At 37.4% G+C, this 17,444-nt stretch overlaps 6 protein-coding genes across 7 annotated transcripts; 3 read left to right on the plus strand and 3 right to left on the minus strand.

Annotated features, from left to right (window-relative positions):
* Positions 1-214: 214 nt before the first annotated feature.
* LOC17896659 (cation/H(+) antiporter 23, chloroplastic) lies at positions 215-3,474 on the minus strand. Its single transcript, XM_006303146.2, has 4 exons — positions 3,109-3,474; positions 2,566-3,022; positions 1,809-2,350; positions 215-1,650 (listed from the first exon to the last, which is right to left on the minus strand). The coding sequence occupies exons 1-4, from the start codon at positions 3,361-3,363 to the stop codon at positions 313-315; spliced, it is 2,592 nt and encodes an 863-aa protein (XP_006303208.1). The 5' UTR covers positions 3,364-3,474; the 3' UTR covers positions 215-312.
* Positions 3,475-4,985: 1,511 nt separating this feature from the next.
* On the plus strand, positions 4,986-7,533 carry LOC17898396 (beta-hexosaminidase 2). Its single transcript, XM_006306071.2, has 3 exons — positions 4,986-5,125; positions 5,463-6,323; positions 6,400-7,533. The coding sequence occupies exons 2-3, from the start codon at positions 5,534-5,536 to the stop codon at positions 7,350-7,352; spliced, it is 1,743 nt and encodes a 580-aa protein (XP_006306133.1). The 5' UTR covers positions 4,986-5,125; positions 5,463-5,533; the 3' UTR covers positions 7,353-7,533.
* A 50-nt stretch (positions 7,534-7,583) lies between these two features.
* Positions 7,584-9,489, plus strand: LOC17900779 (pentatricopeptide repeat-containing protein At1g05600). 2 transcript variants are annotated; one of them, XM_006306283.2, is made up of 2 exons: positions 7,584-7,655; positions 7,845-9,489. In XM_006306283.2, the coding sequence occupies exon 2, from the start codon at positions 7,898-7,900 to the stop codon at positions 9,407-9,409; it is 1,512 nt and encodes a 503-aa protein (XP_006306345.1). In that variant the 5' UTR covers positions 7,584-7,655; positions 7,845-7,897; the 3' UTR covers positions 9,410-9,489. The 2 variants fall into 2 exon arrangements, with proteins under 2 accessions (XP_006306345.1, XP_023645438.1); XM_023789670.1 differs by lacking the exon at positions 7,584-7,655 and adding an exon at positions 7,662-7,750.
* Positions 9,490-9,590: 101 nt separating this feature from the next.
* On the minus strand, positions 9,591-11,680 carry LOC17898894 (inactive glucose-1-phosphate adenylyltransferase small subunit 2, chloroplastic). Its single transcript, XM_006307313.2, has 8 exons — positions 11,222-11,680; positions 10,866-11,135; positions 10,621-10,791; positions 10,460-10,545; positions 10,246-10,363; positions 10,033-10,131; positions 9,816-9,941; positions 9,591-9,722 (listed from the first exon to the last, which is right to left on the minus strand). The coding sequence occupies exons 1-8, from the start codon at positions 11,678-11,680 to the stop codon at positions 9,606-9,608; spliced, it is 1,446 nt and encodes a 481-aa protein (XP_006307375.1). The 3' UTR covers positions 9,591-9,605.
* A 1,435-nt stretch (positions 11,681-13,115) lies between these two features.
* LOC17900472 (putative B3 domain-containing protein At1g05615) lies at positions 13,116-13,971 on the minus strand. Its single transcript, XM_023790001.1, is given in 3 exon segments — positions 13,116-13,510; positions 13,605-13,644; positions 13,867-13,971. Coding segments are annotated over 3 exon segments (540 nt in total).
* A 742-nt stretch (positions 13,972-14,713) lies between these two features.
* On the plus strand, positions 14,714-17,177 carry LOC17900340 (probable uridine nucleosidase 2). The gene is made up of 9 exons (XM_006305316.2): positions 14,714-14,954; positions 15,202-15,317; positions 15,396-15,455; positions 15,682-15,867; positions 15,945-16,049; positions 16,184-16,280; positions 16,417-16,524; positions 16,599-16,734; positions 16,868-17,177. The coding sequence occupies exons 1-9, from the start codon at positions 14,909-14,911 to the stop codon at positions 16,974-16,976; spliced, it is 963 nt and encodes a 320-aa protein (XP_006305378.1). The 5' UTR covers positions 14,714-14,908; the 3' UTR covers positions 16,977-17,177.
* Positions 17,178-17,444: the final 267 nt, after the last annotated feature.

A 17,444-nucleotide genomic window follows, 5' to 3' on the forward strand; every position in this document is an offset into this window, starting at 1 on the left:
CACTTCAATCCAAGCATTGTCATTATGATCTTTCGTTTTTAGTATAGTATCAAGTTTCAACTATCAATGAAATTTATGTACTATACCATTTACCACTTGTTTTGATTTGGAGACTAAGGAAATTATACAAAAATCTTTTGTAATTTGAAAAATAACCTAAGGTATATATGTGAGAAATTTTAAATTAATCGCTTCACGATAAGAAAATTGGAAATTCAAAAAACTGGATACGATTACGATTTTTAAGATCATTCACATTCTCTTAGACTAAAAAAAACATAGATTCAACGAGAGTATACATGTACAAACTCATCACCTATGAATTCCATATTGGTGTTCATCTTCTTCATCTTCCTCCTCATCTTCATACATAGACTTCATAAATGGCTCAGCATCACGAGTCACCTTAGCCCCACCATCAACGGATTCTTGATTGTTGCCGGCGACCGCTCCTACAACGGTTGTTGCGGTGGCTGCTGCCGCTGCAGCCTGTCTGTTCACGGCAGAGAACTGTTGAATGACTAAAACCGAAGCATGCATTGTGAAATTGGAAGAAGCTAATGTGTCCCCTATTGTGCCTAGCTCAGGACTACTGCTCCAATCGTTTAAGCCAGCTGTCACCGGAGAATCTGAGTTATATCCTCTTCCGACAACGTAGAGATCGTACGAGTTATTGTCTTCCATTTCTCTGATTGTAGAGATCGTGTCTTGACCATCGTTCACTACTTTTTCGATATATTTAACGGAAGAATCGTTCATAGTCTTGAAATTAAATTCATATATGCACTCATCGTCTACTTGTTTCTCCCTCTCGTACTCCGCCGCAACTTTCCCGGACGATAAGAGAGCTTCGCGTCCCGGAACGAATCTTACAACGGTGAGTTTAATCACGTGTTGTCCGACCATCCGCCAAGCGTATGATAGCGCCTCGCGGTCGTCTGGACCACCCACGAAAAGCATCGCTACTTCTCTTTTCATCGCTTCTCCATGGAACGACTCTGACCGGACCATGGCCATGCCACGATCCACTAAAATCCCGACTGAGCAAGGAGCGTGGTTCAAAACGTTTTGGTTAATGTCGGCATGAGAAGAGTTTCCTTCTCCCATCCGACCGTCCGGTGTCAAGTGTTTGTGATAAGGCAATACGATAAAACAAACTCGCTTATCCTCGGCTAACGCGCATATATCTTCGTGCATCGTTGTATAAGGCGAGACCGCCGTGATGGTCTGAACCGTCATAGCGTCGTTGTTGACTTCCATAGCTTCGAAGTTCTCAGCGATTTGGTCGGAGTCTGCTCTGACTCTGTCAGAGAAGTTCGCTTTGGGTTTGCATTCGTCGTTCATGATTAGCAGAGAGGCCGTGGTTCGACCGGTGAGCTCCACTAGGTGAATGGCGAATACATTAAGAGGTGATTGTTTGGTTGGGTTTGAGACTTGTAAGAGATTAGTGATCCCGGAGACATTGGGGAGTATATGGACGCAAGCCAAGACCCGAAACTCTGTTTCTCCTTTAATTTTTTGGACGGTACGGTGCTTATAATGAGCCAATTTCTTCTTGGGTTTGTATGCAACTGCGAGAAGAGGCTCGATTACTAGCGACATCACTAGGAGAGCGAGCGTCATATGAGTGTACATTGGACTATCCAGCGCCTGCAAATGTTTTTTTTTTAAAAATAAAATAAAAAAAACTAAGTTAAATGATAACGGATAAATATCTTTCCATCTATTATTCATGTTTAACTCATCCAATTTTGTCTTTTCCTAGCCACAATGTGCAATAAAAGAAAATTGATGGACTAGTTTTGTACCTTGGTATCACGACCAGCATTAAGAACGACGAGCGATAAAGTTCCCTTGGTGTTCATAAGGGCTCCCATTGCGAGTGCGTCACGCATAGGCATACGCATGAATAAAGAGACAACCACAGTGGTCAGAATCTTTACCAAAAAGGAAGAGCCGATCACAAACACCATTATGAGCTTGTCAGTGTACTTGAGCATGAAATTAATATCTGCTCGTAACCCACAAATGATGTAGAACAGAGGCATAAGAATCCCGGAGAGGAAGTCATGGAGCTTCTCCTCAATCATGTTACGTATGATGTGGTCGTGCGGGATGGAGAGACCAAATAGGAATGCCCCGGTGATGGAGTGGACCCCGCATGCGTCCGTGATCAGACCGCATAGGACAACACCTCCTAAAACGAACCATACGTGAGTGTCTCCCACGTGACCAGCCTTCACGGTCTTGGAGAAGATCCATTTAATTCCCGGACGAATCACAAAGATACACAAAACGACGAACATTGCAGTGGCGATAATCACGTACGGCATCATCTTGTTCCATGACCCTTTTTCATAACAAAAACAAAACGACAATAAAACATAGGAAATTATTGAGTTATACCATGCATGTGTTTGAGAGAAAAAAAAAGAAAAAGATAAAAGATTAAATATAAGATTCATTCCGTTTTCGTTGGGTGGTAATTTTTTTAAAAAATGATTATAGATTTTAGAGTATTAATTTGATTGGTGGCTTGTTTTTTTTACTAATTGTAAACATTACCTGCTTTGCTAAAAGAAGCGAACCCGAAAACAAGGAGGACCCATGTGGACAAATCAGTGATAATGGCAGCACACATGGCCGTACGACCCATATCAGACCGTAACAGTTTAAGATCCGCAAGAATCCTAGCCAGGTCTGGGAAGTTGGTACATGCTAAAGAGATAGACCAGAAAATACAACCAGCGACGATCTTGTCTGGATGGCCATTTCCTGGAAGATAATAAAGCGCTGCACCAACTGGTAAAGCGACGATAAGTCCTGCAAAGGCGATGATGACTGGTCTGAGCTCGGTGATCCGCACCATCCTCAGGTCCATCCCTAGACCAAGGAGGAAGATGTTGTAGACGAGAGCTAAGTTTGCGAATGTCTCAAGAACCATTGTGAATCTGTAGGGGAATATATGTTCGACCACGATTGTCATGTTCCCAAGAACACTTGGGCTAAACAATAAACCACACTGCAAAAATACAATTACCAAAAATATTAAGACAAAGAGAGAAAAAAACTAATGCAGAAACATTTAAGACGAATTTGTATACGTACAAGAATCTGAGCTACGAAAGGAGGAAGATAAAAAGGTCGGGTTAGATAGTAGAGGACACGGTAGCTAAGGTTTGCAACAAATAGTTGTGTTATGAAGAACGGAAGGGACGAGGCAAGCGTACTTCCACTTTCCCATCCCTTCTGTTCTCTCTTTTCAAAGAGAAGTTGTTGATCGTAACACACTATTTTTCCAAAACGTGATTCCTCAATTTCATATTTAGGTTCTGTCGTATTAAAGGGGGTTCCGGCAGACATCTCTTTCGATGATGACTACTCGAAATCCCCAAAATACGACAGAATTATTTGTTTGAATCCAACGTTTTGTATGAACCCAACCAACTGATTTACAACCTTGGGTTCATATAAATGTGTTAGCTTCAATAACAACTAATTTACAACCTTTCCTATGTTTTTAGTTTAGAGGTGATGGCTAATTATAGACAATGAATTGGGAAATTCATTAACCACTCATTTTAAATTTGACTTATGGGAATCATGTGTTTTGCTGGTAGTGCTTTTTTAAATGGCTGGTTGAAAATGAACACTTGATTCAACACAATTATGTCCGATCGAGTTCTAATTGTGTAACATACTTACATTTCACAGATTTGGGGTCTTATTTGGTAAACGACTAATCCTAATTTAGTTTTGATATTTGGGGTACTATCGATTACAAATCTAAATCTACGACTAGAATAAAGTGTTGTTTTATTTTGTATATCTTATTATAAAGTGTTGTTTTACACATATATATATATCTTTGATATAAAATTACCATTTAGGATATCAGTATAACTTTTATTTCAAATTTTGTATATATAACTAATTAAGTTAATAATGCAGATATTAATAGTCAACTTTGTTTTGTAAGAATTGTACTATCGTTTATAGAAAAATAAAAGGGAAATCATAGATGTTTGTTTTTTACTTAACATAAGACTATAGTTAGTTACGTCTATTTACTGTTGAATATTTAAATAGTTAACTATGGGCTTGTTAAAAATTGGTACTCAAAAGATCTGAAAACAAAAAGTAAAGGAGTGATAATTTTAAAATTAGATATCTCTCCTCACCCCTACCGAAATTACATTTTTACCCCTAATTCGATTTAACAAAAAATAAATAAACTGATATTTGCAAAAATACCGTATCATGTAAATTGTATGTTATCGCTATAAATTATAAGTTATTTGATAACTTCATAGTTATATAGTTAAATTATTTATAGTTATTCATATGTTAGCACTATTAGCTATGTAAATCATATGTTACCGCTATACATTATAAATTATTTGATAATCTCATAGGTATATAATTAAATTATTTATGTTAGCGCTATAAATTATAAATTATTTGATAAACTCATAATTATCGAGTTAAATTATTTATTATATAATTGATATCAACTAACTTATATATTAATATGTTAATTTATTATGATATTTCATCTGTTATGTTAACTTATACATAAGAAACATATAAATGATATGATATAAACATAGAAACATATAAATGATATGATATAAACATATAAACATATAAATGATAAAAGAAAAAAAAATATAAATGATATGTAAAAATTGTTCTAAAATTTTATGGATATCTATTTTGTTATGTGTTAAAATATTTGTTATCTATATTAGGGGTAGCTTTGTCCAATTTAAATAGCCAAGAGAGAGAACTAATTAAAAAAATAGCATGTGTAGATTCTTAATTTTTATTTTATTTGAGTACACCCTAGTTTCCCGTTAACTATTCGTTGCACAAAAAGCAAAATTAAAATAATATATATATATATATATATATATATATATATATATATATAATAATTAATCAATCCAGATCTTCTTTATATTCTAGAAGCAAAGAAGGTGAGTTAAAGACAGAAGAAGAAGATTGCCTTGTTAAGAGAATGAAGCAATTTTTTAGATATTTTCTCAGTCAGATTCTCCCGGAGAAGCTTCTATGAATGACATCTAGTGTTCGTCGTCTTCCGCCTCCTTTGCTTGACTTAAGGGTAATCCTCTGTTACTTCGTTTTCAGCTTTCGTTTTTTCTGCAATTCCAGTTAGTTAGAGAATCGATTTATCATCTCTCTGTGCTTAGTGCTTAGTTACTTTGGAGATTTAAGGAAAAGTCTATCACATTAGCTGAAATATCGCAATTAGGGTTTGCTTCAGAATGCTTTTGAGGCATTAAATTTCAATACTTTAGCACTTGGATCTTACATGCTACTCTACTTCTTGTTTACTCCTAGTGTATATGGCTTTTACCCATTTACTTGTCTTTGCTCCTGATGCTGTTGTTGTGATCTGTAATGCACTCTCTCAAAATTCCCTTTTTTTGTGTGTGCAGATTTTGAAAAAATCCATTAGCAGTAGTAGATTTATTCAAGAACAGCATTATTGTCAAACACTGAAGAAATAATGATGAATCTTTCCAAGTTTCATGTGATACTAATCCAATTACTCTTCGTCATTTCACTTCTTTCGCCATTTCTCTCCACTTCGACACCTATCAACATTTGGCCAAAGCCGAGATACCTGTCATGGCCTCAACATATAGCCATTGTCCTCTCTCCAAAATTCACCATCCTTGCCCCTGAACACCAATACCTTTCGGCCTCTGTAACACGCTATCACAACCTGATCCGCTCTGAGAATTACTCGCCACTCATTACACATCCTGTCAAATTTATGAAAGGTTACACCTTGAGCAACCTTAAAGTCATTGTGACTGATCTTTCTCTTCCGCTTCACCACGGCGTTGATGAGTCTTATAACCTCTCCATCCCCATTGGCAGCTCTTCAGCCCACTTGTTAGCTCCGTCGGTTTGGGGAGCTATGCATGGCCTTGAGACATTCTCTCAGATGATTTGGGGAACATCTCCTGATTTGTGCTTACCGGTTGGCATTCATATTCAGGATTCTCCTTTGTTTGGCCACAGAGGCGTTTTGCTCGATACATCCAGGAATTACTATGGAGTTGATGATATAATGAGAACAATTAAGGCCATGAGTGCAAACAAACTCAATGTCTTCCATTGGCATATCACTGACTCGCAATCTTTTCCGTTAGTGCTTCCTTCTGAACCTTCACTCGCTGCAAAAGGATCTTATGGACCAGACATGGTATACACTCCTGAGGATGTCTCTAAGATTGTTCAATATGGTTTTGAGCATGGAGTTAGAGTACTTCCTGAAATAGACACTCCTGGTGAGTCAATACTTGATTTGCTCTTGCACATACATGAACTTAGCTTGGCTCTAACGGATACTGTTAAACATGACAGGCCATACAGGATCGTGGGGAGAAGCTTACCCGGAAATAGTGACATGTGCCAACATGTTTTGGTGGCCTGCTGGTAAAAGTTGGGACGAACGGTTAGCTAGTGAACCCGGGACTGGTCAGCTTAACCCCTTGAATCCTAAAACATATGATGTAGTTAAAAACGTCATACAAGATGTTGTTAAGCAATTTCCAGAATCTTTCTTTCATGGAGGTGGAGATGAAGTTATCCCAAGCTGTTGGAAAACCGATCCTGCCATAAAATCTTTCATGTCCTCTGGTGGAACACTAAGTCAGCTTCTTGAAAAGTACATAAACTCTACATTACCTTACATCGTGTCACAGAACCGTACAGTTGTTTACTGGGAAGATGTTCTGCTGGATGCACAAATCAAGGTGGATCCATGGGTTCTACCTAAAGAGCACATAATCTTACAGACTTGGAATAACGGTCCTGAGAATACAAAGAGAATCGTAGCTGCTGGTTACAGAGTAATTGTCTCTTCATCAGAGTTCTACTACTTAGACTGTGGTCATGGCGGTTTTCTAGGGAATGATAGTATATATGATCAGCACGGAGGCGGTGGTGGGTCTTGGTGTGCACCTTTCAAGACGTGGCAGAGCATATACAACTATGATATAACCTATGGTTTGCTCGATGAGGAAGAGAAGAAGCTGGTGCTAGGAGGAGAAGTTGCGTTATGGTCAGAGCAAGCTGACTCGACGGTTTTAGATTCACGGCTTTGGCCCCGTGCCTCTGCGTTTGCAGAGAGCTTGTGGTCAGGGAATAAAGACGAGAGAGGTGTTAAGAGGTGTGGTAAAGCTGTTGACCGGTTAAACCTCTGGAGGTATAGGATGGTGATTAGAGGGATTGGAGCTGAACCAATTCAGCCATTGTGGTGTTTGAAGAATCCTGGGATGTGTAATACAGTTCACGGCGCTCTTGAAGATAAATAACAAGAGAAAGTTTCGAAATTGGATCCGACTCAGAGAAAACAAAAACATAATCCTGATCAGGGTCTTTTGATTGTTGTACTTCTTTACTTGGTAGTTAGGGTTGTAATGTTCACATGCTGAAGTTGTTCGGTTTTTTTATAATTAGTTAAAAGTTATGGGGTTAAAGTGGAAATATTCGTTATTTACCGGACTACAAACAAATGTCATAACTTTTTTGTTCTCTTCCAAAGTCTGTATTTTTATTTGTTACTTCGAGACTGATACTTCAACGAGATCCCTAAAATCCGATACTGAAATCTCCAGGTACACCTTTCAGTCGATATGTCGATTTCGAAAATCTCAAGTTTCGACTTTTATAGTATCTGTTCATTGATCTTCCATGGCTGCTCGTCTTTCCTGTATATCTTTACTCCACTTCAATTGCTTCGTTACTTTTCATGGCTAATTTATTGCAAAAAGTGATATTTAAGCTGATGAGATGCTTTTGTACAGGAATTTTGATTCCTTGATGTAACCTGAAGAGAATTGTGATTGAAGGATTTATTATGAGTGTTAGATGGCCAAGAGTTCTAACGCCAAGCCTTCTTTCTCAAATCCTGAAGAAGCAGAAGAACCCAGTAACAGCACTTAAACTTTTTGAGGAAGCAAAAGAGAGGTTTCCTAGTTACGGTCACAATGGCTCTGTTTATGCCACCATGATTGGTATCCTTGGTAAGTCCAACCGTGTGTTGGAAATCAAATATGTCATTGAGAGAATGAAGGAAGATTCCTGTGAATGTAAAGATTCAGTTTTTGCATCGGCAATTCGCACATTCTCCAGAGCAGGAAGGCTGGACGATGCCATTTCTCTCTTCAAGAGCCTTCACGAGTTCAACTGTGTGAACTGGACTCTATCTTTTGATACTCTTTTACAGGAAATGGTTAAAGAATCAGAGCTTGAAGCTGCTTGTCATATTTTCCGCAAGTATTGTTATGGTTGGGAGGTGAATTCTCGTATTATGGCTCTGAATTTGCTTATGAAGGTTCTTTGTCAGGTCAATCGTTCTGACCTGGCGTCTCAGGTTTTTCAAGAGATGAATTACCAGGGTTGTTATCCGGACAGAGACAGTTACAGGATTTTGATGAAGGGGTTTTGTCTTGAGGGGAGACTTGATGAAGCCACACATCTGTTGTATTCAATGTTCTGGAGGATCTCACAGAAAGGATCAGGTGAGGACATTGTGGTTTATAGAATTTTATTGGATGCGTTATGTGATGCTGGGGAGGTTGATGAGGCTATCGAAATTCTTGGTAAAATCTTAAGAAAAGGACTAAAGGCTCCGAAACGATGTTATCATCATATCGAAGCTGGTCACTGGGAGGGTAACAGTGAAGGTATAGAGCGGGTGAAACGACTGTTAACCGAGACTTTGATCCGAGGTGCAATCCCCAGTTTGGATAGCTATAGTGCCATGGCTACTGATCTTTTTGGGGAAGGTAAGCTTTTGGAAGGTGAAGAAGTGCTTCTTGCAATGAGAAGGAAAGGCTTTGAGCCAACACCATTGATTTACAGTGCCAAGATTAAAGCACTTTGTAAAGCTGGGAATCTTGAAGAGGCAGTTTCTGTAATCAATAAGGAGATGATGGAAGGTCATTGCCTTCCAACAGTTGGAGTGTATAACGTTCTTATAAAAGGTCTCTGCGATGAAGGAAGATCGCTGGAGGCTGTTGGATATCTCAAAAAGATGTCTAAGCAAGTTTCTTGCGTAGCGAACGAAGAAACATATCAAACTCTAGTGGATGGTTTGTGTCGTGATGGTCAATTTGTTGAAGCAAGTCAGGTCATGGAAGAGATGTTGATAAAATCATTCTTTCCTGTTGTTGAAACTTACCATGTAATGATAAAAGGTCTATGTAATATGGACCGGCGATATGAAGCAGTGATGTGGTTAGAAGAAATGGTTAGTCAAGATATGGTGCCGGAATCTTCTGTATGGAAAGCTTTGGCGGAGTCTGTCTGCGTTGGTGCCATTGATGTTGCTGAGTTACTTGAGCATCTGATTATTAACAAACGTTAATCACATAACTACTGCTGCTTGTATCTTAGTTAAAGCTTAATACGTTTTTGTGAAATGTAATTGTTTCAGTTAACAGGTTCTTTGACGTTTACATGTTACTTTCATTTTTTCCCCGTCATTTGCAGTTTATTACATGTAAAAATATATATTTAACATAGAAAAATGATGAATTTTGTAATTGATAGAAGTGTGTTATTCAAAGGATGGAGTTGTTTGGGATCTCTGCGTTTCGAAGTATGACAATGATTCCATCTCTTATAACGTAACCTTCAGCTTCTCGATTTCCTTCCTCAACATTGTCTCTGTTAATAATCTGTGGAATCGTATTTTAAAGGAAATTATAAGTTAACAAATTGAAATAAATTTACATTGGAATATGTAAAATAAAGCTTAGCAGCAAGTTTACCATGACGTTTTTGCCAATCCTGGCATTTTTATCAACAATGGCTCTTCTTATTCGACTCTTTTCACCGATCCCTATTCGGATATTTATCTTCTTCTCCCTCCCTTTTCTTCTTACATCTTCTTCCATCTGTAAACACCATTCGTGACAAAACTTGTGTGTTTTAACATTACAATATGGGATTCATTAGTCTTATTTCGATCCAAGAAACCCAGTTTACCTCATATATATCCGAACCGACGATGACTGAATCCTCTACAATCACTTCATCAGCGATTCTTGTTCTCATTCCAACCACGGATCCTCTGATGACACATCTCTGCTCAAGCCCATCATTACATACAATAAGACCACGATGACCTTTATAAAACTTTTGATCAACACTGGCTGCTAGGGTTTTAAAGTTAAAAGGAGAGTAATTTTTGCAAATTACATCGAGAATGCAACCGTCTCCGATAATACTGTCGGTTATTACAGCTTCACTCATGGAGGTTGGGGGCAAACACCGAGGCATTGTGTACAGTGGACATTGTCTGTCGTAGAATCTGTTACTACAATAAAAAGAAACGTTGACTTGAATCACATGTTGATGTTATCTCATTTAGATGTCTCACAAGGTTTTACATTACTTGAGTCCCAATCTACACCTCTTAATACTCTCCATATTAGCTCTATAGTAAGCTCCAACGCTCTTCACATCTTCCCAATATCCGTCAAACATATGAGCTTTCACCTGAAAAACCAGAGTTTTAGTCACAATCTATATAGGCTAGGGGTTGCTTCTTCTTTTCTCTCTCATACTTTTTACCTTCATGCCTTCAGAGATCGCACCAGGAATGATTTCGCTGGCCAAGTCTTTCGCTTTTACCAAACATTCTCTCAGAAGCTTCACCATCTGTTCTCGACCGATCACGTAAATCCCTGTGCTTGGGACACAGCAAGAAGAAGTTTCTTCACTTCTTGTTGTTCTGTTTTCCACCTGCACTTTTAACATTAGTGGCCAGATGATTCTGAATCCCTAAATACAGAACATTATAGAGATATCTAACTTACAGAGATAAAATCTTGTTGATCCTTCTCAGGTTTGATTGAGAATCTGGTGACGAGATTTGTGGAATCAACTTCCATGAAACCAAAACCAGAGTCATGGTCTGTAGCAGAGCTTAGTCCAACAATGGTTATATCCGCTCTACTTCTTCTGTGATCTTCGATTAGCGTCTTGTAATCCATTTTGTAAAGATGAAATCCAGGAAGAACCAAGAACTCAGTCACTGGAAACTCTTCAAATACCCACAAGCACCTTCTTATCGCATCAGCAGTTCCCTTTTCGTAACACACAAGAGAGAAACAAATATTTCGTAAGGAACAAGAAAGAAACAGGGAAAAACATGACTTTAGTTTTACTAAACCTGAAACCATCCTTGATCTTCAAGGCTCTGATAAGCGGCAATGACTTCAACGAATCTGTCTTTTTCGATTCCGAATCCACTGTAAGCTCTGGACAGATGTGAATTGAGAGAAGTGGAATTGAACTGAGTGATTGCATAGATCTTGGTGATGTCACTGTTGATGCAATTACTGATGACTGCATCGATAAGTCTGTAGTTTGCAGCAATAGGAATGGCTCCTTTGGATCTTGTTTTGTTAAGAGGATAAAGCTCAGGGTCTGATCCTCCTCCGAACACTATAGCTGCGACACTTTGGTTCAAAGGAGAGTTAGAAACAGAGAGATTAGGACATGAGCTTGGAACAAAAAGCTGCTTCAAGTTGTAGTTATGTCTCCATTGATGTTGATGATCACTACTCGATCTTATCATATGATGATGATTGGTCAATTTGATAGAAGAAGAAGTAGAAGAGATCTGCATATTCGATTATGAGCAGAGATGATGATTCAAGAAACAAGAAAATTGGGTTTGATACTTGAGAATATAAGGTGTTGGTATAATGATCTGGTTTGGACACTGAAACGTGAGATGGTGAAAACCGTCCGACATTTCCTGTTGCAGACATATTTTTAGCCTTTGCCTTTGCTTGTGAAGCTATATCTTCCTAAAACCTCTTTAACTTGTCCTGTCCCTTGAGATTTGATACCTAGCTTCTTAGGTTCTTTTTCTTTTTTTGTACGTTATTTTGTAAAGAGGCATATTATTAGTAATATTATAGTACAAATATATTCGATCTAAGCTAAATACTACAAAGAAAGGAGCTAGAGAAGGAAATGAGAAACAAAAAAAAAAGGAGAATCTAGGAGAAGCTTGAAAAGGAAACTTGAGAGGTTTTGAGATGCACATGAACCATGTGGAAGTGGAAAATAAACTCTTGTATGATTAACAAATCTTATAAGAAATATTTCCAAATATTTTCATAGATAGATGACGAGAAAGAAAGATATCGAATGCAAAGCTTCAACTCAGCATCATAAACATTCGAGTAATTATGATTTCTCAAAAAAAAAAAAAGAAGAGATCATATATAATTTTATAAGCGAACGTTGTTATGACATTGTTTGTTCCCATTTATAAAAAAAAAAGAAAAAAGAAAAAAAGAAATCACTCAAGAGAAGAAAAGTTAATAAGGTTGCTGCAAAAAAAGGAAATGGAAACTGATCATAGCGGTACACAACGGTCATATTATGTAACAATTTTATCATTGGGGATTTTTTTTATTTTACCGCCGTTCGTTCGTTCGTTCTGCTATAACTAATTAACTACTATAGCTCTGTTTTTTTTTTTACCGCTAGTCGAAGTAAAAGAACGTTAGAATGACAAAAACCAAAAGTAACCTGTATACAAGATAATGCAAAAACTTTATAAAGATTTTTTTTTAATCTTTATTTTTTTCACCTGCAACGTATCATGCAAAAACTTCATACAGATAATGATATGTATTATAACTTTATTTTTTTTGGTAGGAAGGTTTATAACTTTATCAGCGAGTCCTAATGTAACCAAATTAAAAGGATAACTAAGTAAGTAGATTGACATCAGTTTTTCAACATATAACTATTATTGACATCAGTTTTTCAACTATTTCAATTTCTTGAGAGACAAAACGCACTAATATAATAATAGTTGCCTTACTTTGTCCCCCCAAAAAAATAAGAAAATAATAATAATAATATTTATAGTTGCCAAAAATACATAAATCATTGATAAGTATTAAATATTCAATGAATCTTAGCACAATAAAACCAAAAAAATAAATTAAAAAACTGAAAAAACCTGAATAAATAAATAGAGTCTGGCAAAAACAAAACAAAAAGACAAAAAAAACACCGAAGAAAAATAAAGTAAAACCATCCTAAAGAAATAAACAGGTGTGAGGTAAGCCATCACTGGTTTGATCCTTGATCACTAACTCAGAGCTCATCCTCCCAGTCCCAGATATGGATTTGCCTGACTCAGTTGACGAAGTAGGAACCATAGCGAAATAGAGTTCCTCACCAACGTGGAATGACCAGAGGCGAATCTCATCGTGTTTCTTTAGCTGGTACTCTTTGACCACACGATTCCACCCACCTTTCAAATAGTATGGAGGATTGTCCCCTACGTTCCATCTCACCAAATTCAGTTCAAACTCCTTTAGATCAGAACCCACGAGTACCGAGTCTACTCCTCCTTTGCACAACTTTTTGCCATGTCGTCTTTCTATGATCCTTTCTTCCGAGGGTCTTAAGAACTGAAGATCATGTATCTGGTGGAAAGGTATGCAGAGACGACAGAAGTGTGAAGCGACATCGGTTGCAGTCAAACCCCTATTTATGATATTTCTTGGATCTTGTCCATTCTTTTCCCTCATCAACTGCACCAGCCACTCCGGCGTCGTCTCTCTATTCTCAGAGAGAGAGGCTCCCGCTTTAAAACGACCGTTGGCCATGCGTGTTGCTTTCTTAGGTTGTTGTCTCCTGGGAGGAAGACTAAGAGGACGTCTCTTGATATTTCTTGTGGGTTTTGATGAAGATTCCTTGTACGAGACGTCAAGAGTACTATCGGCTTTAGGAGGGTCTTCTTTTTCGGTGGCAAAACTCTCTATCGAATAAGAGACATGTAACCTCAAGGTCCTCTCCTTTCGTGGAAATCGAATAAAAACTCTATATTCCCTATCTATTGCCTCCACCACACACCGTTTCAGCCTCGTAGGTATTGCGTGCCTCCATATGAATAATAACAATGAAGCTTCTTCTTCCTCTTCTCGAATAACCATGGCTACAAACCTGGTGATATACCAATACACAAAACTTTCATATATATATATATATATAAGGTTTCTCTTGAATTTATCAGGAGATTTTGGATCATTTTTCTCATATAGGAATGAATTAGAGATTATCCACTATTATTTTTTCCCCCAAAAATTGTATTTTATCATTTTAATTTGAATGAAAGAGATAATCCAGAGGTTTTTGTTTTACTTATCTTTAGTGAACTAAAACTCAGTTTCCTCGAGAGTCTTATTGTGTACATATATAATCAAAAATAAAAAGGAATAACATCAGGTTTCATGCCATTCAGTACTAACTTGCAGGTCAAGTAAAATAAAGAATCGGTTTTGTTGGACCAATATAAGCATATAAGGAAACCGAGTCTGAATAGAGCCGGTATTGTGGGGTTTCTTCTATTTGGTTTGGTACATTTTGTTTAAACCAAAATATCATGAACCAGGTGGTAAAAATAAGGCTGAACCGGTGTGTGAGATGCGCAACAATAACCGGTTAAGGAATCTCGCCTCTGGTTTTCACCTTTCAGACCAAGACAATATTTTGCCAAAACACATCAACCAACTCTCCTAACGTAGATCCTGTCTGATACTTCGAGTAAAGAGGACAACAAATTCTGAGTGGAAAATATCGAAAAGAGATCAAGAGAGACGTGACTGAATAAAAAAGTCGTTTTTTTTTCTATATACAGTAACAGACAAACGGAGGATAACAAACCCACGTCTGCAGACTGAGATGAACATAATTTAACTCCAAAAGGCTCTTTTCTGATGTGTATAAAAAAAGTTGGGGTATTACGAGGAGAAAATCTTAGCTTTTTTTTTTTGGGGGCATTTGGGGTCCCTTCAAAAGTCTCCGCCTTTGCCGTGTCGAAGCAATGGGAGAACGCAAGAAGATTATCATCGATACTGATCCTGGAATCGGTATAACTCATACTCTCTCCTCTTCTTTTTTTTTTTTTTAAATTGGATTCGGATCTCTGTTTCTCTACTGCCATCCCCCAACGTCTTTGAATCTTTTGGGTTTACTGAGAATTCTAACTTTAGTGGCACTACTTGGTTTACTGATGATTCAAAAATCTGGGTTCAATGAGATTCTGAGAAATCGTAGATCTGAGTTTGATCCATAGAATTCATGAGTTTCTTATCACTGGATTTGATGATATTGCAGATGATGCAATGGCGATATTCGTGGCTTTAAACTCACCTGAAGTTGATGTGATTGGCCTCACTACTATTTTTGGAAACGTGTATACTACCCTCGCCACTCGAAACGCCTTGCACTTGGTATCAATCACTTTTGTTTGTTCATATGGATCTCATTACTGCCTTGTGAGATGATCTAATCATAATATATATCTCTAGTTGGAGGTTGCAGGCAGGACTGATATTCCTGTGGCTGAAGGAACACATCAAACTTTCCTGGTATGTTTTTTTTTTATTGATATGTTACGGTGAGAAAGATGGATGTTATACGTGTTGAAGATTCCAAGTCAACATTGATCTTTAGTGAACATAGTAGTTGAAAATTCCTAGGGAGTTTTAAGACCGGATCTGCTTTATAAGTCAGTTGGCTAAGCTAATTTGTGCGTTTTTTCCCCTCTTCTATATATTTGCCTTTGATAATTTGTTGTCTTTTCTTTATGTAAAGAAAGAAAAGAAGGTTCGGATTGCTGACTTTGTTCATGGAAAAGATGGACTTGGTAACCAAAATTTCCCTCCACCTAAAGGAAAGCCAATTGAAAAGTCTGGACCTGAGTTCTTAGTTGAACAAGCAAAGCTTCACCCTGGCCAAATCACCGTTGTTGCTTTGGGACCACTAACAAATATAGCTTTGGTATGTCCTGAAATTTTCGTTTTATGGTCCTCCATAGCTATCATCTTATGGAAGATTTTCATTTTACCTTGATGCAGGCTGTTCAGCTTGATCCAGAGTTTTCGAAAAATGTCGGACAAATTGTGCTTCTTGGTGGAGCATTCGCAGTAAACGGAAATGTAAATCCAGCTTCGGAAGCTAATGTAAGTTACTTCGTCTGTTAAAAAGTAATTGTGATCTTCTTAGACATTAAAACTGAATATGACATCTTCTTGTGTAGTAGAGTTGGTTTGCTTAGTTGTCATATATTTTCTATCCAAATTTCTGGTTAGGGTAGATTTTTGGAGATCCAGAAGCTGCAGATATTGTCTTCACATGTGGAGCCGATATAATTGCTGTGGGGATCAACGTGACCCATCAAGTTGTTATGTCAGGTTATTTGGAATATCTTTTTGCCTGATTTGATGTTTTTATAAGAACTTAATCTAGCGAGACAGAGTTTAGTTTTGCACAAATTGATAGATCTTTTGTTTTGTTCTTTTTCTTTCCGGTGTTTATGCAAATATTTAGCTGACGACAAGGACAAATTGGCATCATCGAATGGGAAGTTAGCTCAATATCTCTGTAAAATCCTTGACGTGTACTATGATTATCATCTTACGGCTTACGAAATCAAAGGTATGATTTGATAAATCATTTTGTATATAGATAGACACAAATATAACAAAAGTTTCTATATGTGTGTGTGGTAGGTGTCTACCTTCATGATCCTGCAACGATCCTAGCGGCTTTCCTTCCGTCTCTGTTCACTTATACAGAAGGAGTAGCTAGAGTGCAGACAAGCGGTATTACTAGGGGACTCACTTTACTGTACAACAATCAAAAGAAGTAAGGTTTTCATTCGTGATAGACAGTTATGTATATCATAGAGAATTTATAAATATCGTACCCTTTGGATTTATCGGCTGAACAAATCATGCAATATATGTGGTGATCTTTTTTAAAAAAAATTGTGAATTAGGTTTGAGGAAGTGAACGAGTGGTCAAACAAACCATCGGTGAAAGTGGCGGTGACAATTGACGCTCCTGCGGTATTGAAGCTCATAATGGATAGGCTTATGAAGTCTTAGACTCATCTCTCTTGTTTGATGCTTCACTTCTTGTGAGCTCATTTCTCATGTTTCCAAGGCAAACCTAAAGGCTCTCCTCTTGCTTCAATATTGTCATTTAAGTGCTTTTTAAAAAAGAAAAACTTTTTTATTCAACCGAAAACATTATCAATTTTACCATTTGATGACCTACAAATAATAAAGTTAATTGTTTCTCCCAAACTCCATGACCATAGAATTCAATTACTGTTTTTAACAAAATAGTGAAAAAGGCAAATTTCCAAAAAGTTCATAATGGGCTTCACTTGAATGGGCTTGACTTGAATGGGCCTACAGTTGCCTTTCCACGTGCACCAGTTGAAGGGGCATAATCATAAATCTGTAAAAAAAGAAGAAAAGAACGTGAGAAGGACTGCAATTGATATTTATATATCTCTTTGACTGCGTCTTCCTTCCTTTTGGAGAATCACGGAACATTCTTTTTTTTTT

Source organism: Capsella rubella, unplaced genomic scaffold, assembly GCF_000375325.1.
Source record: "Capsella rubella cultivar Monte Gargano unplaced genomic scaffold, Caprub1_0 scaffold_1, whole genome shotgun sequence".
NCBI lineage: Eukaryota > Viridiplantae > Streptophyta > Magnoliopsida > Brassicales > Brassicaceae > Capsella > Capsella rubella.

What these genes read in the sequence shown, in the direction of transcription:
- LOC17896659 (XM_006303146.2), bottom strand. Translation starts at nt 3,363, where the DNA reads ATGTCTGCCGGAACCCCCTTTAATACGACAGAACCTAAATATGAAATT. An exon ending in CTTTCGTAGCTCAGATTCTT is followed by an intron (nt 3,023 to 3,108) that starts GTACGTATACAA and finishes GTATTTTTGCAG; the next exon opens with TGTGGTTTATTGTTTAGCCC. An exon ending in CGCTTCTTTTAGCAAAGCAG is followed by an intron (nt 2,351 to 2,565) that starts GTAATGTTTACA and finishes GTTATGAAAAAG; the next exon opens with GGTCATGGAACAAGATGATG.
- LOC17898396 (XM_006306071.2), top strand. Translation starts at nt 5,534, where the DNA reads ATGATGAATCTTTCCAAGTTTCATGTGATACTAATCCAATTACTCTTC. An exon ending in TCCTGAAATAGACACTCCTG is followed by an intron (nt 6,324 to 6,399) that starts GTGAGTCAATAC and finishes TAAACATGACAG; the next exon opens with GCCATACAGGATCGTGGGGA.
- LOC17900779 (XM_006306283.2), top strand. Translation starts at nt 7,898, where the DNA reads ATGAGTGTTAGATGGCCAAGAGTTCTAACGCCAAGCCTTCTTTCTCAA.
- LOC17898894 (XM_006307313.2), bottom strand. Translation starts at nt 11,680, where the DNA reads ATGCAGATCTCTTCTACTTCTTCTTCTATCAAATTGACCAATCATCAT. An exon ending in ATCAACAAGATTTTATCTCT is followed by an intron (nt 10,792 to 10,865) that starts GTAAGTTAGATA and finishes TTAAAAGTGCAG; the next exon opens with GTGGAAAACAGAACAACAAG. An exon ending in GGATTGGCAAAAACGTCATG is followed by an intron (nt 9,723 to 9,815) that starts GTAAACTTGCTG and finishes ACGATTCCACAG; the next exon opens with ATTATTAACAGAGACAATGT.
- LOC17900340 (XM_006305316.2), top strand. Translation starts at nt 14,909, where the DNA reads ATGGGAGAACGCAAGAAGATTATCATCGATACTGATCCTGGAATCG. An exon ending in CTCGAAACGCCTTGCACTTG is followed by an intron (nt 15,318 to 15,395) that starts GTATCAATCACT and finishes ATATATCTCTAG; the next exon opens with TTGGAGGTTGCAGGCAGGAC. An exon ending in GAACACATCAAACTTTCCTG is followed by an intron (nt 15,456 to 15,681) that starts GTATGTTTTTTT and finishes CTTTATGTAAAG; the next exon opens with AAAGAAAAGAAGGTTCGGAT.